Source organism: Equus asinus, chromosome 23, assembly GCF_041296235.1.
Source record: "Equus asinus isolate D_3611 breed Donkey chromosome 23, EquAss-T2T_v2, whole genome shotgun sequence".
NCBI lineage: Eukaryota > Metazoa > Chordata > Mammalia > Perissodactyla > Equidae > Equus > Equus asinus.
Window position 1 is genome coordinate 47,558,932 of NC_091812.1, and position 27,158 is coordinate 47,586,089.

The 27,158-nt window shown below is 41.2% G+C and overlaps 1 protein-coding gene across 15 annotated transcripts in view; it reads right to left on the reverse strand.

Moving 5' to 3' along the window:
* The window catches only part of FREM1 (FRAS1 related extracellular matrix 1), a 144,818-nt gene extending 118,204 nt beyond the window's left edge, over positions 1-26,614 (reverse strand). For 6 of the 15 annotated variants that reach the window (XR_011497321.1, XR_011497322.1, XM_070495618.1 and 3 more), the window contains exons 1-2: positions 25,912-26,217; positions 2,282-2,788 (exon numbers count right to left, since the gene is read on the reverse strand). Coding sequence is in view for 10 of the 15 variants with exons in the window: in XM_070495618.1 (XP_070351719.1) it covers positions 2,282-2,521 (240 nt within the window). In the remaining 5 variants the exon portion in view is untranslated. The other 9 variants (XR_011497323.1, XR_011497324.1, XR_006518818.2 and 6 more) reach the window with 5 other exon arrangements.
* Positions 26,615-27,158: the final 544 nt, after the last annotated feature.

Here is a 27,158-nt window from a genome sequence, read left to right on the forward strand (position 1 = left end):
AAACATCACTGAAAATCTATAATGGAGACCATTCCATTACTCTCAGAAAAGGTGCCATATATGTTCAGAAGTCACAGGCTATTCGGGAGGGAGGGAGGCTACCCAGAGAGGCTGGGTTGAGTAATAGCACATCCTCCCCAATTTTCTTTCTAAGGAAGAAGAAGTGAATAACAGGCTTTTGTTTTTCTCAGTGGAGTATGCATGCTTGGGGCCAGAGCTAAGTACTGCTGGGCCACAGGTTGCTCCAGCATTCTACAAGGAGGAATTTTTCTTCTCTTCTTCTCCCTCCATAAAATATTCAGCCTCATTTCTAGGTAAACGTTGAATCATTTTTTTTTAAATATATTGATTGGAAGGGATACCAAATTATCAGTTCACCAGCCTTTATAAGGCACCCTCATATATCTGTACAGCCCTGGGTCCTGCTTTATCAAGAACCTCAGTCCTCTAGGACTAGGGTCCTATCTTGCTGTTCCCCAAAATTCCAAGGGTTTGCTTTTGACCCCAGTCCCTGTAGTTGGATCTCTGTTTCCTGCAGCTGAGCTTATTCGTGTCACTACTCATCGCATCTGGTCTCCAGGTACGAGCTATCCCAGGTCTCTCCTTTTTCCTTGACTGATGGGTGCCAATCAAACACACTCTCAGAGTGCAAGTTATGTCGGGAGAAAGTGGAGAGGTGTTACAATTACCAAATACTTGGGAATCCAATGCCTTAGGACCTGGGGCCATTATTGTATACTAACATTTTTTCAATGCCCATCTGAAGCCCCGTGACTGACAAAAGAAAATCTCATGGGAAAATGGAGGGACATATTTGGTTACTACCACATCAGGAATATTCTCAGCGTGACAGCCCTCCATAGAATTCTGATGTGTTCCAGAATTAGACTATAACTTTAAGTGTGGTAGAGATGTCCATTTGAACTAGCATTTATCTAAGTCTCTTTAGTCCATCTCCACAACATCTAGTACCGCTTTTGAAGAACCTCATGGAATCTGTTTCTTTAGCCAAATGGAGAAGAAGAAAATTACTGTTCACAGTTCAGTAAATGGGAATGGTGCATTTTTCCAGAAACAGCAGCAGCATCCAGTGTTGAATATTCTCAAAATTGTTTGCATTGGGAGGAGAGTTAAGTCACAGTAGGAACAAGCAATAAAACCAGAAGCCATTTTCTGTTTTGTATGGAGATAAACTCCTACTTCAAGCAAATACAATATATGGCAATACAGACTTTTTAAAATCCAGTGAATTAGAAGGTAATTCTTCACCCTACCAAAGGATTGAGCATAGAATACTCTTAAATGACAAGGTCTCCAAGGTTTTGATGAAAGGAAAAAATTTTATGCAGACATTTTTGAAGAACAGTAAATATTTAAAGTGAAGTATCTTCATATCTCTTTTCCATGTCTCTTGCTTACTCAGGGGACATTTTAAGTGATGTTAACAGAAGAAAATGTCTTCATTTTTTACTTTTGCCATTCTATGGTCACAAGTATGTCCTAAAAATCTTGAAATCCTGATATCTTATCCAAAGGCAACTTGACTAGCAATGGGTGAGATAATTTGGGACAGGAATAATCCTATAAAGACTAACCATGTCACACAATACTTCCCACTCCAATCCTTGGAAGGCTGTCCCTGTTTTCTCTCTCTCTCTCTCTCTGTCTCTCTCATAGAGTGGTGAGGCGTCTAAAATGGAGAGGTGTGAAATTCTCTTACATTGTGCCTTTTCCTGGATGATTAGCTGCTCTCTACCGTCAAGCAGCTGGTAGAATTTACAAAATTCTCTTCAATAAAAGAGGATAAATTGGGAAGACTTGTTGATTTGGTGCATTATTAATTAAAAAATGCATATACCTATATTAGTTTGAACCTGCCTTCCTCCAAAGGTGTTAGCACAAATAGGAGTAAATCCTGTTGATTTCATGGTGGTAATCCAAAACTAGCCAAGAACACTCAAAAACAGGTTTTACCAATATCAAATCATGATGTTGTACACCTGAAACTGAAATAATGTTGTATGTCAATTATACCTCGATTTAAAAAAAACTTTTAAAAAACAGGTTTTACCTTGCATAGGAAAACAGTACAATAGTATGTCTGTGAACTCCACCATTTCAAATTTAAACATCTTACAATACTCACTGTTGGTAGATTGAAAAGAGACCTTTTATATTTCTCATTTTCTCTCTCCCTCCCTCCCCCTCTCTGTCCCTCTCTCACACTCACACACTCACGTTCACAGACACCACTAAACAGAATATCTCGACTATGACCTACCTGTGGAGTGAGTTTCCCAACTCTCTGGGTTATTGGCTCATTCATCACAACTTCCACTTTGCAAGCATCTTTCTCTTTGGGAATGGCAAACTTCAGGTCATCTCCAGACAGGAAGGCGGAGCTGCCCTTCACCACCCTGACCCCACGGTTAGTGCTGACGAAGGTGGGGCTGGCCCAGCCTGGGAGCAGCAGCAGCAGCAGCAGCAGGGCGTTCAGCCCACCCCAGCTCAGGGAGCTCATGCTGACACTGGCCAACTGGTTTCGTCCACCAACGAAATCCCTTCAACAAAGGAGGGCTTCTGTGCTTCCTCGGGGGATGTCAGCTCATAGTCCAAGGGGCAGGGCAAAGGGTCCCGACAATGTGCCCCAAGATCTTAACATGTCCCTTTCATTTCAAACTCGGACAAGGAGGCCTTTCAGGCAATCCCAGGGGCTTTTAATAAAACTTGCTGATCCCTCCTGACAACGCCGGCAAGATTAATGTGCCTCCCCAGTGCTTTCTTAATCCTGCAAATGGGAGAAAGGGTTAGAGGAAAGGGAGAGAGAGAAACCAAAAGGTTTGTGTGGCTATTCGAAAGATCCCTACAGACAAAGGAACCTTTCAAGCAGCCTATAATTTAGCTAAATTAAAAACAAATAAACTAACTTGACCTCCAGGCCCATCTGAAAGGCGATGCAGCCATTTCATTACCCTGCTAGTAACTCCTGCTTCCGGACTCAACATGCCCCAGTCGGATGTCAGCTGTGTGGTCCAAAAGGAGCACGCCAGCCTCGCTGCCCAAGCACAGCGTTTGGTCCTCTGCGTTCAGAGAAAGCTCTTGAACTCTTTGCTTCTGTTTCCTCATTTGATATATGAGGACTATAATCTAATTTGTGTAAGAGAGCTGATAGAATTATTTACATGTTGTTGGAAAACACGATTAATTCCAAATCAATGCTATCCAAATAAGAAATAGGCTTAATAATTTGTCACATAGGCACAATTCTGACTTTTCTGGGCAATGGAGATGCCTAAGAAACGCTTGAGTGGAAATTGGGGAAAATATATATTTTTCCAAGTGAGCATAAGGGTTTTTGTTTATGTGTAACAGGGACCAAAAATAGAGAAACATGGCTTCAATATATACAGCTAACGACACAGTGGATGTGCGTGCATATTTACATTATCTACAATGCTAATTACATTGTAATGTACTGAATTAGCACAAATGGAGTCTTTGTTTCTATTTTAACCACTTAGAATTTCATCATTATTTCTCTGTGTTCTATAAGAACAGAAACTATTTTATCCAAAATAAAATGTGTTGAAATATATCCTTAAACTCAATGTCTGATTAGCTGAACCAATGGTGGTTTATTATGCCCATGGAAAGCCCATCCATTTTAATAGTTTCTGTCCATGGATACTGAAGTAAACGTTTGTCAGAAGGGTGTGAACAGAAATGCCTCTATTATCCACAGCTAATCCATTAAAGGAAGACTCATTCTCTTGTCACTGTGTGAAACCTTTCACATCTGAGGTAGTGCATGACATGTGTCTCCCGACACCTGAGGGGGTGTACGCTTTACAGAGCAGCTTATTTTTTTTATGGTGTCAGTCCCCGAATAAAACAGTTCACACACTCCCACTGACCATGTTGCCCACACTCAGGCTAAATTAGGTTGGCTTATTTGTTCAAAAATGCAAATCTGGTTGTTAAACTTTCACAACAAAATCAAACTTTGTTTCTGTCAACCTTCAAAAACAGAAACCAGTTTAAGAGTCAAAGTGTTTATTTGGAATCAAAGAACTGCAATCCGGGGAGCAGAGATTCAGGTAGAAACCCAAGGGTGTCCCGCTGGGGAGTAAAAGTCAGGGGCTTTTAAAGGCAAAGAAGGGAGGTTGCATTACAAAGAATTTTAATTGGAGTTGAAGGCAGAAGCTAGTCTTGGCTAAACATTGATCGACTATTAACTCTAGCTTCCGAAAGTTCACAATCCTCAGTCTTTGTGATCAGGATATCTGTTCTGCTGACTTCTCAAACAATTGCTTGTAAAACAATTGCAGTTTTAGCCCAGATCAAAGGTTTGGCCCTGTCCAAGATTCAAGACAGCAAAGCGGTTCCTTTGGAAAGGCAGCTGCGTTTAAAACTGCTCCTCTATAGTCAATTTTGACATTTCTAGGACTTTACAATCTAATGCATTCCTCTTATCTCACTTCTTTTCTTTCACTGCTTCTTGCTAGAGTCCTAAACTTTTTAATATTGGGGAACCTATGGTCCAGTCCTTGGACCTGTTTTTTGTCCATACTCCCTCCCTAGTGCTCTCATTCCTTGGCTTTAAATACCACTTATATGTCATGAGTCCCAAATCTATATCTCTAACCTCCTCGCTTAACTCTAGATCGTAAGTGCAACTGTCTATTTGACAGCTCGACATGGGTATGTAATAGGCAAGTCGTACTTTGTGTAGCCAAAATTGAGCTCTTGGTCTTTCCTCCCTCAGTCTCCACTATCTCAGTTAATGGCAACTCCAACTTTTCAGTTGTTCTCTTGTTTGTCTCATACTCTACATCTAGATAAACAACAACAAAAAATCCTATTTGTTCATTGTGGTGGACAGACCTCAGAGAGACCTCCAATTCCAGCCCCGTAGTATCCAGAAGCTCCCTCCCCTTGAATGACAGCAGAACTTATGACACTTCCAACCAACAGAATAAGGCAAAGGTGATGGATGTCATGCCGTGATTACATTACATGATATATAAGACTCTCTCAGCAGACTGGAGCTAGAGGGTCTCCTGCTGAACTTGAAGAAGCAAGCCTCTAGAAGTCTACTGTCACAAGGAAAGAATTCTGCCAACAACCTGAACAAGCTTGGGAAAGATTCTTCCTAAATCAAGCCTCCAGATAAGAATGGATCCCAGTCAACACCTTGATTGCAGTCTGATGACAACCTGAAGCAGAGAACCCAGGTAAGCCATGTCTGGACTCCTGACCAGTGAAATCAGTGAGATAATAAATTTGTGTTGTTTTTAGGCACTAAGTTTGTAGTAATTTGTTTACACGGTAATATAAATTTAACTCTTGCTCAGTTCAAAACATATCTGGAATCCAACTATTTCTCACTACTTTCATTGTTATCACCCTGGTCCAAGCCACCACCAACTCTGCAGAATGATAGCAATAGCATCCTATTTGATGTCCCTGCTTCTTCTCTTGCTTCCCCTATAGGCATTCCTCAGCATGGCACCCAAGGTTCCCATTAAATGTTGCTTATATCATGTCAATTTGTGCCCCAAACCTCCAATGGCTTCTCTTCTTAGAGTCAATGCTGAAGCCCTCCTGATGGCCTGTAAGGCACCACGGAATCTGTTTCTCCTTGCCTCTCTCATCTCCTGTTTGTCTTCCCTTTGCTCACTCTGTTTCAGCCACACCAGAATCTTTGCTTTGCCTCAAACAAATCATATCAATTTTCCCCTTCTCACCCCCATCCCAAACCTTCCCACCTGCTTTTCCCCTCTGGCACAAACATTCTTCCCCCAGAATCCCTCTTTCTACCTCACCACTTTCAACTTTCCATCAAATATCACATTTGCAGTGTGGCCACACTTAACTACCCCGTTCAAATTATGATACTCTCATCCCCAGCATCCTTTTCTGCTTTGTTTTTAACCTTAGCACTTGTAACCATCTAACATAGTAGGTTTGCTTATTTACATAGGTCGCTGCCATCTCTCCCATGAAGGTGAGAATTTTTATCTTTTTTATTTGTGGATTTATCTTTATGATTCCCTCAACCCTTTTGCCCAGATTGAGGAGGCTGCCTTGCACATAAGGAACAGGGCCATGCCATAGGCTGGCGGAACTGCGAGCTAGAAGGAGACCAGGTCTCTGGGCCCTATGCAAAGCGGAGTCACCGTACCAGCCCATTCTTCCAGAATTTTGCATGGCAGAGAATGTAAATTTCTTTCCTGTTTAACCCACTGTTATCTTGGGTTTGTTTTGTTACTCATGGCTGAACTTGAACTACTCTTTTAATAATCACCTTATTCTTCAAGTTTTTCTATTAACTTAGTCTAGTCACTAATCAGCTAAATATTGTAACTTCTTACCTAACAGCATATGGGGCCATAGCTCATTCTCTAATTGTCTCATGATAAGTCCTTAACTAGGAGATAAAGGCAAAGACCAAGATCCTAATGTTCATTGACCAGGAAGAGACCAGAGAAAAAGAGAAGGAAATCTATTTCTGTGGCTCCCTCTGCCACAGTGGTGTGAAAAGAGTAGACTTGAATTCTGAAGATCTGGATTCTAATCTCGATTCTTATGATCAGTTTCCCCCCTCAAAAATGGGGCCATCCATTCTCCTTCTTCTGGTCTCCCCGTGAGAACAAATGAAATAATCCATATGGAAATATTTTCTTAATTATAAAGGCCCATACAAATGTAACATTATTATTACAAAATATATCAAAGGAATAAGAGAGTAAATCTTGTCTCAAGGAAAATAGACTAGCAAGACTGGTGCCTTGGTGAAGGCAGCAGAATTAGGTTCAGTGAAAGCCAAATTGAGTACGTATTATTTGCATTCTAATTTTCTCTTTTTCTTCCTCATTGTCTTAAGACAGGATGTAGTAGTAAAAACTGAGTTCTAATATTTCAGAAACAACCTGAAGCAATACAAGTGGGAGGGAAAGAGCGTAAGAGTAACAATTTCCAAATTCAAAATCAAACAAAACTCCTCCTTCTATCAACTGGGGCTGGACGAAGTTTACAAAATTAGGCTCAATAAAGATCAAAAGAGTATGCTGTATTTATGGTTTATTTACATTCTCATTTTGCTCTTGTATTTTTCTCTTGGCGTTGGGAAACACCAAGTATGTGGACATTCCATGGAGAATATTGTTGTGATTTTTGCTTGAAGAAGGTGGCAGGGGAAGGGAAAGAGGAAAGGATTTGGATGAACAGACAAAGAGTGAAGGGGTGAAAAAAAAATAAACAAACAAACAAAACGCAGAACGGCAGCAAAGGAAATCAGGACTCGGAGTCAAAAAAGATTTCACAGACAATGATGGGTCTTTTATCTCCCCCAAAATAAAATGGTAGTAATTGTCTTGTCTCTGATACAAAATTATGATATCCAGAGACAGACAAAATTTACTTGACAACACTAATGGGAAGCCTAGCCCATCTTGAGATCTCCATTTTCTTGGTCCCAACTTAGGGCCGAGTCAGACCCTCAGAATCCGTCTGTCCACAGCTTGCTCTGATTGCCGACAGGGGTCAGCAGAATCAGTGGGGACATTTGGAAGTGGAAGCAGAAAGGGCACTTGGCTTGATGCCTCAAGGGAGCTTGTAAACTGGCTTTTAGCCTCATCAGACTTAATTTGACTCTGCAATAGAAACAAATCCTGTCTCTGCTTGCTTGAGTGGTTCAGCTGCTTCTCAGCATTTCGAAAGCCTCAAGTCGTGGCTACAAACCAGTTCTGCTCTTACAGACCATTTTCCCACAATTGCTTTTTTTCTCCACGTGGAAATCACGTATTCTAAGTATATCTGTACAAGCCAACTAAAATGGGTGAAAAGTTGTTCTGAAAAGTGGGAAAGCACCCTGCTTTGAGTTCTTCCTTATACAGATTCAAAAAAGCTTTCTTCCACCAAACTTTCTTCCTTGGTAATTTTCCTGAACAGAAGAAAATAATTTAGTAACATTTTATCTGGTGGAGGGGAAATGTGAGCTAGTATTTATTTTATAATTACACATTCGGTTTAATCATAAGAGCATGTATTTTTCATGTTCCTAGAAACACGATACCCGTCACTTATCTGAGATAATCTGTGCACAACGAGAAAAAAACGGATCCCAGCTGTACTCCTAGGCTCTCTCTGTAATGGAAATTCTTGATGGTCGAGGGTAATGATGTGTCTGATGAGAATCATATCTACTATCACTTCTCTTTGTAGTTTTGCAATCGTAGCTACACAACACCGGGGAAGAGTGCCTTCCTCCTCCTGAGCCCAGATTCTATCAGATATCCACAATCAATCACAGCTTTGTTTGCTTGCCTTGCTGTTTGCAGAACTCCTATGTGGCCTGAAACATCTTCTCCTCAGTGTTCCACGTAGTTATTACCAATCAACTGAAGATGGTGTAAACAATGGAAACTTTTGTCTTTCCTGTGCCTGAGGCTATTAGCTCCTAACTCACAGTTTAGATCTCACAAGTACCCGAAAGTCATTTTTTTTTTTTTGGTGAGGAAGATAGGCCCTGAGCTAACATCTGTTGCCTGTCTTCCTCTTTGTTTTTCCCCTCCCGAAACCCCAGTTTATAGCTGCATATGCTAGCTGTAAGTCATTTTAGTTCTATGTGGGATGCCACCACAGATGGCTTGGTTAGTGGTGCGTAGGCCTGTGCCCAGAATCCAAACGGGGGACTCCCAGGCCACCAAAGCAGAGTGGGCAAACTTAACAATTCAGCCATGGCGCCGGCCCCCCAAAAGTCTTTAAGAAAGAAAATAAATTAATAGAGAAGTGGCATTTTAAGCAAAAAATAGCCAACTCAGGATGGACCCATTCCCGCCCACTCAAACACAGACTTTGATACGCTTGACTAGAATGGTAAAGAAAACCAGCGAGATTGTCTAAGTTTTACTCCACATCAAAATCTTTAAAATACCAGTCAAAACGAACTTTTGAAGCCATCACAGAATTTCTTTTGATAGATTTTTTAATTATCATAATTTTCACCCAATTTCCCAAGTAATGCATATAAATCGAATATAAAAGTTTCGATCATAAATTTGTAACTGAATACCATTATCCACAGGACAACTGGATTGGGTCCAAATCATATATAACATAAATTGATTCACTGAGAAGCAATGAATTGGAAATCAGGAGAACTGTATCCACAGGGAACCACTAGCTGTCTAAACTCAGAGAAAATGGTTCTCCTTTTTTGTGTTTTAGCTCAGGAAATTAGACTTAGATAGACTTTACCAAGGATTTCAGATCCACCGCCTCCTCTGACCTTACCACCCCGAGACAGAGAAGTCTAATTGCTCCTTGTTAGAGGCAACAAGGAGTCCACATTCTGAGACTTGCCCAAAGTCACAGCTGGAAGCAGCAGAACCTGGGAGAAGGGGGCCTCTGGCACCCGAGTGAAGTGCTCTTCCCTCCTCTGTCCTGACAACCTGCTTCCTTGCCCTCCAACAGGGAGCAGCTGAGCCACACTCAGAAGAAGCCCCGGGAACACACAGACGTGAAGTAAGTTCTTCTCTTTCAAGAAGCTCCTAACCTCTTAAAGAAGATTTATTGTACAATGACCCCATGAGGGTGGAAAATCCTTGGTGATCTTGCCCAACATGGGATTTCCAGAATGAATTCTCTCAGACAGGGAGAATAGAATTGTGGATAAGAAAAACCCACTTGTGACTTGTAAGTTTTTTTTTTCTTTAACAAACAATTCTTAGTATCTTCCTTTTCTCATTTTTTGATTACTAGTACTTTTTGCTTACTATATACAAGCACTGGGCTATATTCTTTATATGTATGTCTCCATTTATTTCTCACAACAAACTTAGGAAGCAGTTCCTAATTATTCTGATTTTATAAATAAACAGTGAGCTCAGGAAGTGAAATAATCGTAATAAAAACTAACATTGATTAAGTGTTTACTATGGGCTAGGTATTGTTCAAAGTATTTTACATATATTATCTTGTTTCATTCCTACAATGGTTTTAGGAGGTAGATAATGATTTTACGATTTGGAAAAGGAGGCACGAAGAGGTTAAGTAACTTGCCCAAGGTCATCAGTTTGACCCCAGAGTCTGTGTCCCTGTGATTGTAACCCAGTTTGCACTTCACCACTCTGTTACATGGCTTCCCATGACAACAAAATCGTACACTCTGCAATTGCTTCACTACCCCCGGTGTCTTTTTCCTACAGTATGCAAACTCTTAACAACTTCCTTTATGGTTCCAGTCAGCAACCGATGACTGTTGTAGGAGTTAAAGTTTCCCGAGAGGCTATGTTCTCTCAAGCAAGTAGCTGTTACTTTAAGAGCATAGAATTAGCGCAGACGCTCTGTCTACCAACATCTTAGTGTCCCAACTCCTTCCTCCACAAGCACAGCTTAAAGACCTCGACGCAAACGGGCCGCTTCAAAACTCCAGTCTATTAAATCAATAAAACATGTGTTGATTTTCTTTATAATCCTCTACTTTGCAATTTTTTCTAAAGTGTAGTCTAAATCATAGAATGTATGGTTTAGGAGAAATTTTAGGAATCAACTAGTTCATATCCTTCATTCTATTTATAAATTGTTTTTTCCCATAACTTCCTTTTATGTGTGTAAAAGAAATTCATGCTCATTAACTAAAAGATAAAAACACAAAAACTTAAGGAAAAGGAAAAAATACACTTTCCCAACACCCAAAGAAAACACCTTTAGATTTTCATATGTATCTGTATGTATATACAGTTTTTAAACTTAATTAGAACCATACCACAAAAAGAGTTGTGTACCATTGTTTCCTATTAACCTAACCGTCTGTTCTAAGCATTTTCCATATTACTGAATATTCCTTGTGATCTTCTTTTTCGTCTCTGTACTATCTGCGACACGGATATACTATGATATCTACAGTCATTCTGTTGTTACATTGAAGTAGTTACTACGTCAGTAGATTGTGATGAAAAATCCTTAGTTATAAAAATTAGTTTATTTTTCTAGTTCTTTACTCCTTATAGTTTTCTAGAAGTGGAATTATAAGATCAAAGGGTAGAAACTTATTTTGAGGCTCTCGATATGCAGGCTTTCTGGAAAGATGGTACTAACTTACACCCTTACCAGCTTTGTTCACTGCTGACATTCTATATCGTCCCCTTTCATCTTTACTCACTTCCCAAGTGAAATGTTGTGTCCTGTCACTATTTTAATTTACATTCCTTTGTTTACTGGAGATTTAGCTTTTTATTTTTTTTAATGCCCATTAACCATTTGTATTTTCTCTTCTAGAGCCTCTTCATTTTACAGAAGAAAGGAAGTGATAAATAAATGAAAAGCAATAGGATATATTGGAGTATATGAGGAAGCCATTTGGTTTAAAACTAATTTGGCCTGACCTTGTTTTTCCAAATGGGCCTGATGTGGCATCGTACACCTGCTTTAAATATTTACTATGTCCCAAAGACAGGAATGATGCCGCTAAATATAGGGATGTAACTTCCCCCCATATCAGCATTTCTTTAAGGATAAGCATGGCTTCTTAGGAACTAAGGATTAATTGCTGACCTACTGTGCTCACCTTGTGACCACTGACCTGCTGACCACTGATCTGCTGTGCCAGCTAGGCATCTCATGACAATTGTAAGTGAGACATTCGTATCATACATGATGTATGCTCTTTTGTTTTGTTTTGAGGATGATTAGCCATGAGCTAACATCTGCCGTCAATCCTCCTCTTTTTGTTGAGGAAGACTGGCTCTGAGCTAACATGCGTACCCATCTTCCTCTATTTTACATGTAGGACACCTGCCACAGCATGGCTTGACAAGTGGTACACAGGTCCACACACGGGATCCGAACCAGCGAACCCTGGGCTGCCAAAGCAGAAAGTGCGAACTTGATCGCTGTGCCACTGGGCCGGCCCCGTGATGTATGCTCTTTGTTCCAAGATGGTATATAACCACTGTGTACACCCTACTTCTGTGGTGCCCTTCTTTCTTGGGGAAGGAAGGCCCCAGGCTAATCCTCAGATCTGGCTCATAATAAACTCACCCCAATTTTGATTTATAGATTGATTATGGATTATTTGCATCAACAGAAGTCCTATGACAGGTAAGTGACTTTAGTAATGTTGAAATAACATTCTAGGCCCAAGATGGAGCCAGTCCTGTGGTCATGTCAGCAAACCGAAACTTAGATAAATTTCTTGACCCTGTAAATACTCTGCTTGACCAGAAACACAGTATTTTTAGCCAGTTCCCTAATGCCAAGCCAATTCTGGGCCTGACTGGTTTGACAAGGTGGCCCCAGACGATCAGATATTTTCCATTTGTCTCTTCCTTTTTCTTTATCCTATAAAAGCTTCTTGCCTCCCACCCCATTTTGCAGTTATCCAAAAGGAGATTGTCCACTTTATGAAGTGTTAAATAAAGTTTGTTTTTATCACCTAAATTGTCTTCTTTAATCATTTTTTTTAACACCAAGATCACTCAGTTCTCTGGAAAGCAAGCCTGGATTGGACCTCTAGTTCTCCTGTCATCCAGACCAGTGCAATGCCACTGATGCTCACTTCAGAAATATCCCTGTCAGTACTTCTTCCCCAGATCTCAGGAAGCACTGACAGACACACAGAGCCGTGGAAAGATAGCCCTCTCTCAGGCTATGCCGCCAAGACCAAAGTTGCAAAGATGGATCTTTGGCTACCATGCAAACTCCTTAGAAGGTTTCCTTTCTTAGATTTTTCAACAGTTCAGTGTCTATCCTGCTGATAAAGGCCACATTTTGCAAATTGTGTTTGTTAAAAGGCACATATTGGAGATATTCAAAGTTTTCCACAAAAAAGTCTTCTATATCCAAATACATTTGAAGCATAGAATGCTAAAATCTCCTTTTAAAGATTCACAATGTAATATGAGCATATTAAAGGCTCTAAGTCCTGCAGAAAGGAAACCTTTATGCCCAAAGTTTGCAAACTTATAGAAAGCCTTTTTTTCTTCCATAAGAAAACTAGGCTGTTGGGGCGAGCCTCATGGCATGGTGGTTAAGTTCAGAGCACTCTGCTTCAGCAGCTGGGGTTCACAGGTTCGGATCCCAGGTGTGGACCTACCCCACTCATCAGCCATGTGTGGCAGTGAACCACATATAATGTGGAGGACAATTGGCACAGATGTTAGCTCAGGGCTTATCTTCCTCAAGCAAAAAAATAAATTAAAAACCAGGTTCTTTGAGAAATCATTTGAGATACCAGGTTAGGGAATTAAAATAACTGATATATACGATGGCTATATGGTATCTGCAAAATTTCTAGTCATACCTGATAAATCCATACTTAATGAATCTACATCAGAAATCCAAATTCCAGGCCATTCTTTCGAAACCAGACATCTGGCCTTTCTCTACAGATGCCTCTGCTAAGACCACCTTCAAAGGTAGAGAAAACTGATGGCAGAGGGAAAAGGTTCTGTGCCCTCAACTTACAGTTCTGTTTTTAATGACTACTAAAGCTTCTTAGACCATCAAAGCCATTTCCTTGAAGACTAGGAAGCCACCATAATTTACTTTCATTTTGCTTTTAGCCAGAGGGTTGCATCATACAAATTTTCACAATGGTTTACTTTAATTGAATAACTGAGAATGAAAAACACTCATTCACATTCACTACGGTTGACTGTACCTGTCCTTCGCCTGGGACTGACCATGGGTATGTATGTACCCAACTCACACCTGGGATCTTCCCAGCCAGAGTCACCCTGATTGAAATTGATTTTCCTCTTCTTGAGTGAATTCTGCAACTTTTAATTCACAATGAAACATTGAATTGTCCAAGTGAGATTCGGTTTACATTTACATTAAATCATGTTCAAGAGTTCATCTTGAGAACAATCCCATTTTTTGAATACATCCTGGTTCTCTGTTTGGATATGACAAATTCATCTGTTCATTCATTGTACAAGCAATTGTTGCGAACCCACTTTGTGACAAAGGCTATACTAAATACTAGGATTACAAAGAGAAAAAAAAATTCTTGCCCTTAGAGAATTTATAGTCTAATGCAGACAGACAGAATATAAAGTAACAATTCAAAAAGACTGGTGAGTGCTATAGCCGTGGAATGCATTGTGTGCTACAGGAATAAATAGGACGGCAACATTTGACTCAGACTTCGTGTAGGGGAGGCCTCCTAGAAGGGGAGACAGTTAAATTCGAAAGAACAAGTAGGATTTAGAAAGGTGAAAAGGATACATTTGAAGATGGAGATAAATAATGTGGCATAGTCAAAGAATCAAATAGATGTTATGTCAAAAGCAGAGTTTTTGTATGCAGCAGTAGAAAAGCACTGCATGCATAAAAGTTAACTAGGATATAAGCCCTATCTTTGGGAGATTGAGGTCTTGTGGGAGAGACATTTATAATCAAGTACTTTGTAATACAAAATAGTATTGCTACAATGGCATGTGAGCAAAATGCTCTAAAGAGTTCATCAAACTCAGCAGCATACATTTAAGGTTCTTCTACTTCAGGATGAAATACTTCATTGTGAAAAGGATTGCTCATTCAGAAAACTACCCAGCGTTGCTCCTTGAGCTGTGCTATGATAACCCGACCATCTTGCTTGCATGCCATAGCTAATGACAAAACTCAAACTCACAGATGTCTCGTGCAGAAGAGAGCCCAACCATCACAAATATTCTTGTTGAAAGATCTGCTGTAATAAAAATGCTTTTGATGACTTCAGAAACATGGTGATAAATGACAAAAACTGTAATGTTGTTTGAGCCTAAGTCACAGCATATCAAAAATCACAGAATTCCAGAGTTGGAAGGAGCTGCTCCATTTTTACATATCATCATCATCATCATCATTATCATCATCATCATCACACTTTATGTATTCACTTTGGTCCTGGCACTGTTTTAATTCATTTAATCTTCACAACAGCCTATGAAGTATATTCTATTCTAAGAATTCTGATTCTAAGGAAAGAGATAAGTAATTTGTCCAAGGCAAATGCTAATAAATGGTGGAGCTGGAATTCCAACCCCAGCAGACAATCTCGAGAGGCCAGGTTCTTGAATCATGCTCTATGCTCTAGCACACAGCAGTCAAGATGAGGAAATATGGGCTCTAAGAGGCTAAACAATTTACCAAAGCTTAAAGAACTGGTTGGGCCTGCTGCTTTATTCACTAACGCAAGCAGAGCATGGAAAGTAAACCACAGTATCATGTACTGAGATGTAGCAAAGTAAAAAAATAATTGCGATTCTTGAAACCAAAAAATAATTAAACAGAACTACAATTAGAGTCTTGACTTTCTTCCCTGCTGAGGATCTTAGCACAATTCTGATGTTCAGCTGTGACCTACGCATCACGTTTTTTTTTTTAAATGGCTTTTTATAAATAGCTTTGTAAATAATTTTCTGATACAACAGTACTTAAAAAAAGAGAGAAGGGGCTGGCCTGGTGGCATGGTGATTAAGTTCATGTGCTCTGCTTTGGGGGTCCAGGGTTTGTGGGTTCGGATCCCAGGCATGGACCTACACACCACTCATCAGGCCATGCTGTGGTGGCGTCCCACACACAAAATAGAGGAAGACTGGCACAGGTGTTTGTTCAGGGCCAATCTTCCTCACCAAATAAATAAATAAATAAAATGCAACAGACGTGGAGAGAAGATGTCCCACAGTGAATAAGGGGCTACTAAAAAAAAATGGAGAGAGAGAGAAGGAGAGAGCTTAATGCTCTGATACAGGCAGGATTGGAGCAGAAGTGAAAGAAAATGCAGCAGTGATAAGCACAGAAGCCAGGCTGTAAATCAGAACCACCAGACCCGTGTGCCTCTTCCGGTTCCACCATTTCCTTGAACAAGGTCCTTATTCTTCCTGAGGCTCTGTTTCCTCATTTACACAATAAATAATTGACAACTTTGGGGGTTGTTAAAATAGTTAAATATGCTAACGTATGTAAATGTATTATGGTTCACCCAAAGCCCCCAGCGTAGACACACACAGCCAGGCTCAACCAAAGCCAGTCCTCCTCCTTCCCCTCCCTACCCAAGGCCAATCAAGCAAAGTTTTTTCTAAAGCGTATTGAAAAAGTTACCACTGTAATGGTGCTACATCTCATTAAACATCTGTCCAAACCCACAGAATGTACAACACCAAGAATGAACCCTAATGTAAACTATGGGCTTTGGATAATCACAATTGGCTCATCAGTTGTGACAAATATACCATCCTAATACAAGATGTTAATAACTCAGGAAACTGGAGGGAGGGGGTGTATGTGAAACTCTCTGTACTTTCTGTTCAATTTTTCTATCAACCTAAATCTGCCAAAACCCAAAATTTATTAATTAAAAAAAAGTTATTAGTTGAGCCATCTTTTGCCATGCTCCATGATTTAGGTTGAATTGACTCTCCAGTAACACTCAGACAGAGCTAGAAAATTTTCTATAGAGCAGTGCGGGGCCATCAGCAACAAAAAAGAAACAAGGCAAACCACAGTGACTTCTTGCCAATCACAAGAATAGGCAATTGGCGACTAAGCATGATTTTAGCCAGGTTGGACTGCTCTGTCCTTTCTGAGGATCTGCATATCCCCAGCTACTCAAGTGCCACTCAAGTGCCATCAGGTCTCACTGGCCCACAGGACATTCTCCCACATTGAGGCCCCACATGAGAATGCACACCCAACGCCTGTGCTAGTTCCCCATCCACATGCGTGAGTCCCTGATGCCTTTGTGGCCCACTGAGCTTAACTGCGTTAAGAAGACCAAAACTGGGTCTGCTCACTTTGGGAGAATTTGGGGTGGGCTACAGAGATGGGAGCATGGGAGGATGCTCTCTGGCAGTGGGATTAAAAATGCTTCAAGTGCTGGTTCAAACACAAAATCTCCATAAACATCACAGGCTGCAAATAAAGTATCTGAATGCCTGATTAGATGACTTACTGTTGAGTAAATCTGTGAGGGAGACTACAGCAATGCACAAGAACGGCATCGTATAACAATTGCAAACACCAATAAGTCAGAGAAATATTTTAAAAGAGAGAAAAACATGGAGCACACAGCAATCTTGGCTAAAATACTTTCTTAGAGTCTCCAAGACACAAGTAGGCTATCTCCAAAACTTAGTTTGCAAATCGTTTGTCTAGAAGTGAGAACATATTTAACATAGGCACAGTGTCCAGGCTGGCTGACAAATGCCGTTCAAACTGCGACATCCCTGGGCACTGCATAAACTCATCACGGTGGGAGATATTTCCTTGGGAAAGCACACTAACACATCTGTCCTGTAAAGTGTTGGCCAAAGGTGTTGAGATTCCTTTACTCAGTTTCACTCAGTTCAGCTCACCAAATTCCAGGGCACCGTGCACGTTGTGACCATGCTCCATGGCTGCCAGGGGTGCTGTTTTCACAGACCACAAAGTGAATGGTGTCCCCTGGAGTTGTGCAATGTGGTGGCTGACCCTGATGTCTCCCATGGTCCAAGGAAAAGTACTGGCTGCAAAAGAGATTTCACTCTCATGGCTTCAGCCCTACTCCACTGCCTCAGAAGGAAGCCAACAGTCCTTGCGAGGGCTAATGATGGCCTGCCTTATTGATGACAATGGGAAACACACCACGGTGAAAGAGTTGCCTCTAATGTCACCTGTAAACTAGCAGGTCCCATCTCTGACTTCACATCACGATCACTCAAGCATCTCGCCCAGAGTTTCTGATTTAATTTGTCTGGGTGGGACCCATGCATCTTAATTCAAAGTTCTCTAGGTGATTCTAATGAGCGGCCAGGATTGGCAATCACTGCTGTAAACAACTGCACTGTATTTTCTTCTCCTTTAAGTATAGGAAGAGGTAAAAGGAGCTTTCATGCCCAAAGACCGCAGTTAGGTCCTTTGGGTGTCAGAAAACCATCAGGGTAGAGTGAGGTGGTGGGGCTAGGGCTGGGGACGCCACCTATAAGACCTGCCCCGGAAAGAGGCTAGAAGCAAGACCCAGTTTGGAGGTGGTTGGGGGAGGGATGGGGAAGAGGAGAGGAAGATAGGATGGCCCCAGACAGAGAGGAAAGGAAGGAACTTTTCCTGACAGCCTGACTGGGAGAGCCATTCTTAGGAAGCCAGTCACACGTGTGACATGTACAGACACAAGGCAGTAGCTTCCTGAATTAGCAAAACTGTTAGAAAGCAAACAAAGGCTAAAATAAAAAACATTAACATAAAGTTTAACTAGTAAAATTTTGTGCTAGCACCAGTTTCTCTTGCATTCTAACTTTTCCCTTGCTGTGAATCTTTAAAGACAAAGTTAAATATGCATATTACAGCAATAAATTTTATTACTCGCAAGGCTAATATTGTTCCCATGCTTTTTTTTCATAGTGTGATATTTCAAGACGTAACAGAAATGGTCATTTGGGTTTAGGCAGAAAGTAATAGATCTCCCAAAAGTCATTATTGATCAGATCAGGAGATTTGAGGCTGCTTAATTATCTGCCGCAAAGCAGAAACATTCAGATCTTCTGGTTCATAAATTAAAAATCTCTCGCATCACTCCAAAGTCTAATTCTCCTTCGTGTTCCTAATGTACCGATTACTTCTTGTCAATTCTTCAATGAAACAATGGCCATTATCTCAGTCTCTTACAACACTTCATAACGTGGTCATGAACCTCAATCTTGTCCACTGGAGCCCATCTCATGATCTCCAGCCTTGCGTTTGGGATAAGCAATTTTCTACTCAATAACGAAAAACAAAAATCAATCTTTTGAAGGAAAAAAAGGAATCAATTCCTTTTTTTAAATAAAACTGTTTTTTTCTTTTTATATAAAAAGAAAGCCAGATAATAATGCATGACATTTATGTCACACTCTTTAGTTCACACATCTCTTAGTAGACAGACCTCAGTTAAGCCTTTGAACTAAGGATGAGCACTTCGACTAAATGGTTCGCTTTTTGAAGACTTTAATGTTTAGAAAGAAATGCAACCTATGATAAAAATACGTTACTTGAACTTTCTCAGCCTTGCTTTCATCATCTGTACAGTGGGGATTCATAATATCGATTTCACGAGATTTTTGTAAAGATAGCTGTTGTTGTTGTTGTTTTTAATTATACGGACATTCAATTGCCCTCACGTCATGAGCACATGAGCTCCTTATGTTATTGTCTTAAAGTCTTAAGTCTTAGTCTTAGAAAGTCTGAAATGTCTAGGTCTTCAAAGTCTGAAGTCTGAAGACTTGGGTCTTAAGGTCCTAACTTCAGGTCTCTCTGGCCATAGAGCTAAGTATTCAGACGTGGTAGCTGTAAGCACTGGGCTGTCCATGACAGCAAGCCTGCTGTGCAACACCACGTGATCTCTGACCATGTCCCCATTAGCCAACACGTTTGTCATCATTTACCATACTTTTTTTTAATAATAGGTAGCATTTTTTTTGTAAGTCTTTTTTTCTTTTTCTTTTTTTTTGTTTTTCTTAAAGATTGGCACCTGAGCTAACAACGGTTGCCAATCTCTTTTTTTTTTTTTTTCTGCTTTATCTCCCCCAATTCCCCCTGGTACGTAGTTGTATATCTTAGTTTCAGGTCCTTCTAGTTGTGGCATGTGGGACGCCACCTCAACGAGGCCTGATGAGTGGTGCCATGTCCATGACCAGGATGCGAACCTGCGAACCAGTGAAACCCTGGGCCACTGCAGTGGAGCACGCGAACTTAACCACTCGGCCACAAGGCCGGCCCCTTTTTTCTTTTTCTTTCTTTCTTTTTTTTTGTGTGTTAAAGATTGGCGCCTGAGCTAACGTCTGTTGCCAATCTCTTCTTGTTCTCCTCCTCCCCCTCCTCCTCCTCCTCCTCCTCTTCCTCTTCTCCCCTAAGTCCCCCAGTACATAGTTGTATATTCTACTTGCAGGTCCTTCTGGTTGTGCTATGTGGGATGCCACCTGAGCATAGCTCGACGAGCAGTGCCATGTCCACGTCCAGGACTGGAACCAGTGAAACCCTAGGCCACCGAAGTGGAGCCCGTGAACTTAACCACTCGGCCATGGGGCTGGCCCCATCATTTACTATTCTTAACACAGGCAAGCACTACAGTGGGGAAGAGATATATGAGGACTCCAGAGTCCTCCTACCATTGAATCCCGTAGCCTGCGATTTCCACGGACTACAAGGAGCCCAGCACCAAAGCAACTTACAAATCTACAGACCAGAAAACATCTCTTTACTGGGGAGCAAAGACCAATAGTTCCCAATAAAGCAATTCAGCAATAATCAATGGGTGAGGCCACGTAGCTTCTGTAATGCAAAATGCTGCACGTGGCACACTGCTCCCTCCTAACCTGAATAGTCAAATCAGCACCACACAGGCTTTATGGCCAAATGAGAAAGATAAAATGGGTTCCATCTGGGATTTTTGAAAGTGCAAAGCTAGTCCTGCCTGAGAAACTTTCCCTGTCACCTCATCTTGAAGCCACACTCTAAAACCAGAGTGTATTTTGACTGATTTTTAAATGGTTTATGAGGCTACTGGTTTTATTCTATTTCCTTTTGCTGTAGTAATGTTCTTCAGAATTTGGAAGATCAGCTAATTAACACCAAGCAGTAGTCTTGACTTGGTGGCATGGTATTTTGGGCTGGTGTTGGGAGTTATTTGTTCCCCCAAAATTCATATGTTGAAATCCTAACCCCCAGTACCTCAGAATGCAACTGTAATTAAAGATAAGGTCTTTAAAAAGGTAATGAAGTTAAAGTGAGGTCATTGGGGTGGGCCTTAAACCAATACGACTGATGTCCTTATAAAAAGAGGAAATTACGACAGACGGGTACAGAGGGAAGACCATATGAAGACACAGGGAGAAGATAATCATCTACAAGCTAAAGAGGGAAGCCTCAGAAGGAGTCAACCCTACCGGCACCTTGACCTTAGACTTCTCCTCTGGAATCGTTAGAAAATAAATTCTGTTGTTGAAGCCACCCAGTCTGTGGTCTTTTATCGCTCTTCCTTCTCTTTCTACCCTCTTTTTTCTCCTCTCTTGGTCTCATTGCAACATTAAAAATGTAGCATTTCTTAAAAATTTGACCTCTACTGACTTCTCCTACATATCCACTCCCACGGCCTTTGGCTATCACCTCTAGACTTAGGTATCTCTACCCTCTCCCGTAACCTCCAGATACACGTTCACAATCACCTGCTGGAGACTTCCCACCTCTATGCCCTGCTAAATGCCTGCTACAGGCATTTAATTGTTTATTTGCAGTCATTTAACAAACATCTGCCTTTTACCCAAGTCTGTAAACTTCTCGAAGATAACAGCCATGATTGTTCTGCTCACTTATGTGTCTCCAGCCCTGGTCATTGTGCCTGGTACAGAGAAGCTCAATAATTATCAGCTGAGTTACTGACATCCCATTGCAAACACTGGACCTATAAGAAAACCTGGTGAAAGTGAGAGCTGCATGTTTGAATGGCTACGTCATTCCATTAGGTGATAGTTTATAGGCTGAGCATGGTGCAATCCCAGGGTTTCAAATTCTCAAACAAATATTTCCTCCTGAGGTTGGACCCCTCCTACAATGGAGAAAATCCTAAGAAAAACAAAACAATTTCTCTCCTTATATGTTTATCTGAAAGAGCTATAAAAGTCTCCAATTCTGGAGAGTCAAGAAGAAATGAGGACAGAGGGAATGTCACATCACCCTTGCAGAGATCTCTCCATACAGATCGCTTTGATATTCTGTGAGCTCACGGATCTGTTTCTCGCCTCTACTCAATCTGCTAATCAGAGTTCAAGACTGGGGTAGTGGTGGGTTGAGATCTATCTGCCCAGTCAATGAGATCTGGAAGAAAGCTTTATTTCCATTTCTCTTTTCTTTTCACCTATAAATTGAGCGGCTTGCCATAGGCTTGATTCTTTCAGCCTTCACACCTGTGTTAGCCCTCTCTCAAAGAAGAAATATTTATCGAGCACTTATCATACATCATGTATCATGCTAGGTGCTTTCAAAATACCTTTGAGCCCTTATAAACACCTGGTGAGGTGAGTAGCCATACCCTCATTTTACTCCTGAGGAAACTGGCTAAGTCACTTGGCCAACATTGCAGAACCAAGGAATATTGCAGCTGAGGATTGGAACTTAGCTGAAATTTATTCAATGGCCATACTTTTTTTCTGCTACACCACTCTGATTTAATATTTGGGCTCTCCTATCAATACTACCTTTTGGTTTCAAAACAATCGGTAATGCTTATTGGATGAAATAGAATTATCCTATTATGTTATAACAAAGGGGAAGATTTATATAAAACAAAATTAAAGTATTGCTGTTGTGTTGTCACTGTGTTGTCTTTCCAAGGAGAAGAATCGCTTTTACAGGAAAAGCAAATCTGGGCTATGAAAGGGATTTGACAGGAAACACCAAACAGCTTTTAAACAGTTGGATAAATCTTCATCATGGAATTTTGATCCTTTCTGAAGTTCTCCTAACTATACAATGATTTTGCCTTATGATTTACAAAATGAAGAATTTTTGTGCTAATAAGAAATGTAGACCTTGGAATGAAGATACCATGTCATTGAGTGCGACCTCATGAGACAAAGTCCTGGTTCACTTATTTTAAGAGAAGAATTCAGGGAGCGTTTGTTAAGTCCCGAGCAGCTGATAACACTTGATAGAATGCAGAGATGAGGCCCCGGGGAGGTGGAACACACACCAGCAGAAGGACTTGCAGCTGAGTGAGTCCTGGAGTGCTATCTGCTCCCATCTCTAAGGAACCCAGATAGGAAAGTTTCAAGGATAAAGTTGAGGGTAAAGAGTACCTTACAGTCTTAGCAGCTTTCGGGTAATGCACAAAAAGAGTACTTTTGACACCATATCATAAACAGGGAGTGGATAAGAGTGAAACCAAAGACTATTTTGCCATCTCCCTTAAACTTACTAACGAGAGGCCCAGAAAAATATCTTAACTTTGCAAGATTCCTGTACTCTGTTCTCCAATGAGTAGTTTCCCACCCAAACATAATATCTTCAGACAGCTGGAGGCTACATTTGTCAGAAAAGCACATAGATCACAGTTATATTTTCTTATCTTGATGGCCAAGTTTTAGAGCCCTTTGAAATGTTGCCCCAATCACTGCAGTACAGAGAAAATGCAAGATTTCATTAGGGAGTTGTTTTTTCTCCCAGCCCCTCAAAGGTCTCTGTTTGAGCCTCTCACCTGGTAGCACAAAAGCTATTAAATCACTTGAATGAAAGGTCAGGTTGCAAGCTGTGCAAGTATGGAAGCCAGCAAGCCCTGTCCAGACCACCCAGCTCTCCAAAGGGGTAGCAACACCAGACGCAGACCAGATAAGAGGCTGCCGTCCTGTGTAACCTGGCCCAGGAAAACAGCCTTTCTAGAGAGTCACAGGGTCCCCCATTGTGAGGAATGACTGAGAGCTCTGAAAAGGTAGCATTTGTCTAACTCCCTATACGGGCAGTCTTGGTTCTCTGTGAGAGAAAGAAAATTTGAAAGATATTTTTGAAAAACATTAAGAAAAGCAGTAAGCCAAATCTTTGGGACTGCTCGCAAAGAAAATGCTGTAAAGCTCTCATTCACCCATATCTGTGTTTAGAAGACTAAGCTATTTCCCTCAGGTCAGAATATCAGACGTATCATTTCATTCAACCCTTTCATTTATGGATGGAGGAAGTGAAGGTTAGAGAAATTAGGTGGCTCATCCAAGATTGGTTAGCAACAGCTAAGATTTGAAACACCATGAGGACAAGGACTCTGTCCATATTATACACAGTGATTTTTTGCCGTCCTTGGAAACTAGCATGGAGCCTGGCATGTAGCAGGTACCTGCAAGTGTTTGCAAAGAAGAAAGGGAAAAAAGAAAAGGGGCGCTGATGACCACATCTTATTTTCTTTTTACTGTAAATATGCCATAAAATGTCATTGGGGATGGGGATAGGGATGGAGGCTGAATTCTTTCATATTTTGTCAAATGAGGACCTCGACATGACAGAGGAATCACTTCCTGTTTCTCCCAATTCTTGTGGGTTGGTCCAGTCTAAACTCAGTTTCTAGGAATTACTGCTTCTGAACGTCTCAAGAAATAATCCAGCTCAGTTTGTTCCAACTCAGCCTAGCCCATTGCCAGGAGCTGAGCATCCCCAGGAGGCCGAGAAAAAGTTAAGAACAGCCCTGGTTATAATCTCCAAGACAAACACTGCTTGGCCATTCGGAGGCAGTCAGATCACACAGCCCCACACATGGAGGCAGGCGAACATGGCGGGCAGGTTCCTTTGCCCAACTCCCTTTTTCACTCATGGGAATGGAAAGGCGGAGATGGAAAGGGAAGCAAGAAAAAAGAGATGAGGTTAGTGGGAAAACTGGTTAAAATCCTTGGTTTGTCAGGCAAGCATGCAAGACCACGTTGCACATTACCTCTGTTCAGCATCAGCTCAAACTCCAGCTTATTATTTAGATACGAGGTTTAATATTAACCAAGTACATGGTGAGAATTTAATTGTCAAGGACAATGGAGAGTAGTGCTTATCCAAGTGTGATCTTACCTGCATCAGCATCCCTGGGTAAATTCCCAGCCCCACCCCAGGTCTAAAATCCTTTGGGGGTGTGGCCTCGGCACCTGCCTTTCACCAAGCACCCAAGTGGTCCTTATGCGCACTGAGTTTTGAGACTCTTTTTTGGAGAGAAACAGCAAAGGTAGTAAACATTTTCCTAGAGTTACACTGAAGACACTTTTATCAAGTGTAGGCAGGGGACTAAAGCAACTTAAGCTCAAACTGCAGCCGGAAATGGCAGGACCCGTTTTCCAGAGCAGAAACCTGAAGAGCATTTGGATCACCAGTTCGCCTGTGCGAAGCAGCCCTGAAGAGGTTAATCTCTCCAGCAAGATTCCCAGGCCATAAACTCCGACCAGCCCCCGGAAATGCTCTTTTTAAGCTTTGTAATTCACACCACGCAACAGGACAGAGCACAATAGCAAAAAAAAAAAAAAAAAAAAAGCAGAAATGAAAATTAAATGCCTTGAAAATTATTCCTGTGATCCAGGTGAAAACCAAAAAAAAAAAGTACTTATTACAGCACCAAGGTCTCTGGACCATTTCTAAGCAATGAGCAGAAAGAGCTTAAAAATCAGTCAAAAACTTCAAGACAATACGATTTCTTTGCCTTCCAACCCTGTCTCATCCCCATAATAACAGAACCATGCTTTTAAAGATATATATCCACATATAACTCAACTAAGGCAAAGGTATCCAAAAATCATTTCATTCAAATTTCTATATCTTTATACTATGAGGATATTATCTGTATTGTTAAATTTGGAACTTTTTCCTTTGCCATTTCCCTTATCTGAGAAGAAACATTCTGATCTGGAAGGAAAAAAAATACAAAATTTAAAAATGGTTATTTCATTGGTAAGTGCCATTGGGATGGATTCAGAAGAGAGTTACGAATTCGTGTTACATAAGAAAGAGACTCCTCTTTTTGGCATATGGTTTTTTACACTGCAAGTTGTCACTTTCTGAGTTTGCATGAGAATTAAACTTCTGCAAGCAGACTCTAAATACTTCTCGCATCCTCACTTCGAGTTAATGTTAACACGCAAACAACCCCTGGGGCATTCTGCTAACAGAACCGTCACAGTCAAGATGAGAGCAAGTACATAAAGCAGATACTTACAGATAGTGGTTTTCCTTTCCAAGCCAAAAAGCTAGAAACCCTTGGCCCGGGCAGGCGGGATAAGAGTCACTGACCCAGTAATCTCTGGTTTAAAGGACTTTGAGAGGAAGGGGGAGGAAAAACAAGCCAGGGAAGGAAAGAGAGCTGAAATTCCAGTCTTTCAGGTCAGCTGAGTTTTAGCTTTCTTTGTACTAAAAATCCATTAACCCACCCAACAAGAAAATGTAGAACTGAAGGTCACATACACACTCCACTGTCTTTGCTGGTCTTCTTGAAGCTGCTGCTGCTGCGGCTTTGAAAACTTCAAGACTGCCAAGCCTCAGGACTCCCTCTGAGCGGGGCATGATAAAGGATGCCTGCAACTGTTTGCAGGGCGCCCGACCCCCCTGGCAGAGAGCCACAGCTCGTCCAGTCCCTTCTGCTGGTTGGGTCCGCAGGGACAAAACTGAGCTTTTGTTAATAAGGTCGGTTGCTTCTCTTCCCAGACTCTCCCCAGCTTCCTTTCTCACTATTAGTTCTGTTCTAACTGCTCCGCCACTGGCTGAGCCGAAACTGCCTCTCCCACCCGCAGCTCACAGGCACACAGGCTCACACACACATGGGCACACACACACACACTACAAATACAGTCACTCAAACACACCACACACAGGCACCCACGTGCGCACAAGTGCACACACGCCCGCACACAGACAAGGCACACACATGCGTGCTTTCACACCCATGTGTGTGTGTACTCACACATACTATACACAATAGGTACATACACACACATGCTCATACTCACCCACATAAATACTCACACAGGTTTTTCCTGAATCTTCAAACTTCAAACGCACTTTTTTCCTGAACGTCTTTTCTTCAGACAAATTTCCCCCCTGAAAGGTTTTTATTTAAATTCAGATGAGATGCCCGCCCGGCATTCAGAAGGGAGGAGTAGGCAGAACTGGCCCCTTTTGACTTTGTCACAGCATTTAAAGGAAAAGATAGGAGATTCTAGCGCGCTGTTTTAAAGTACCACCTTAGTTCTTCAGTTTACAAGGCTTTTCATGTGTCTGGTTCTTTTTAAAAATCCCACTAATCTCATCTCATTTGCATATAGTTCATGACCCCCACTGAATCAAATATCCCAGGTCAAGAAATGTCCTCTCAACAGAGACTCTTTGAGTTAAACTTGTCAGGATTCGGTGGGCGAAAGTCTTGTTGATTAACAACTGGATAATAAAATGCTTTCCTATATTTCTTCTTCACAAGAAAAAAAATAATAATGGCATAACATCTGGCCTAACTTTTAGATTGACCATATATAGAGAAGTTGGAGTATTATCTCACTTTGCAGGAAATGTTTATATTGAGACATGGCTGGCTAGTCTAAACCTTAGCCAAAAGTACAAAGCACTATAAGTCCAATTCAACACAGAGTGTGGTTTTCTCTAAGGAGCTCACACCCTGTACCCCTTTCCTGGGAAGCAGTGAGGGGAAGAGAGAGAAA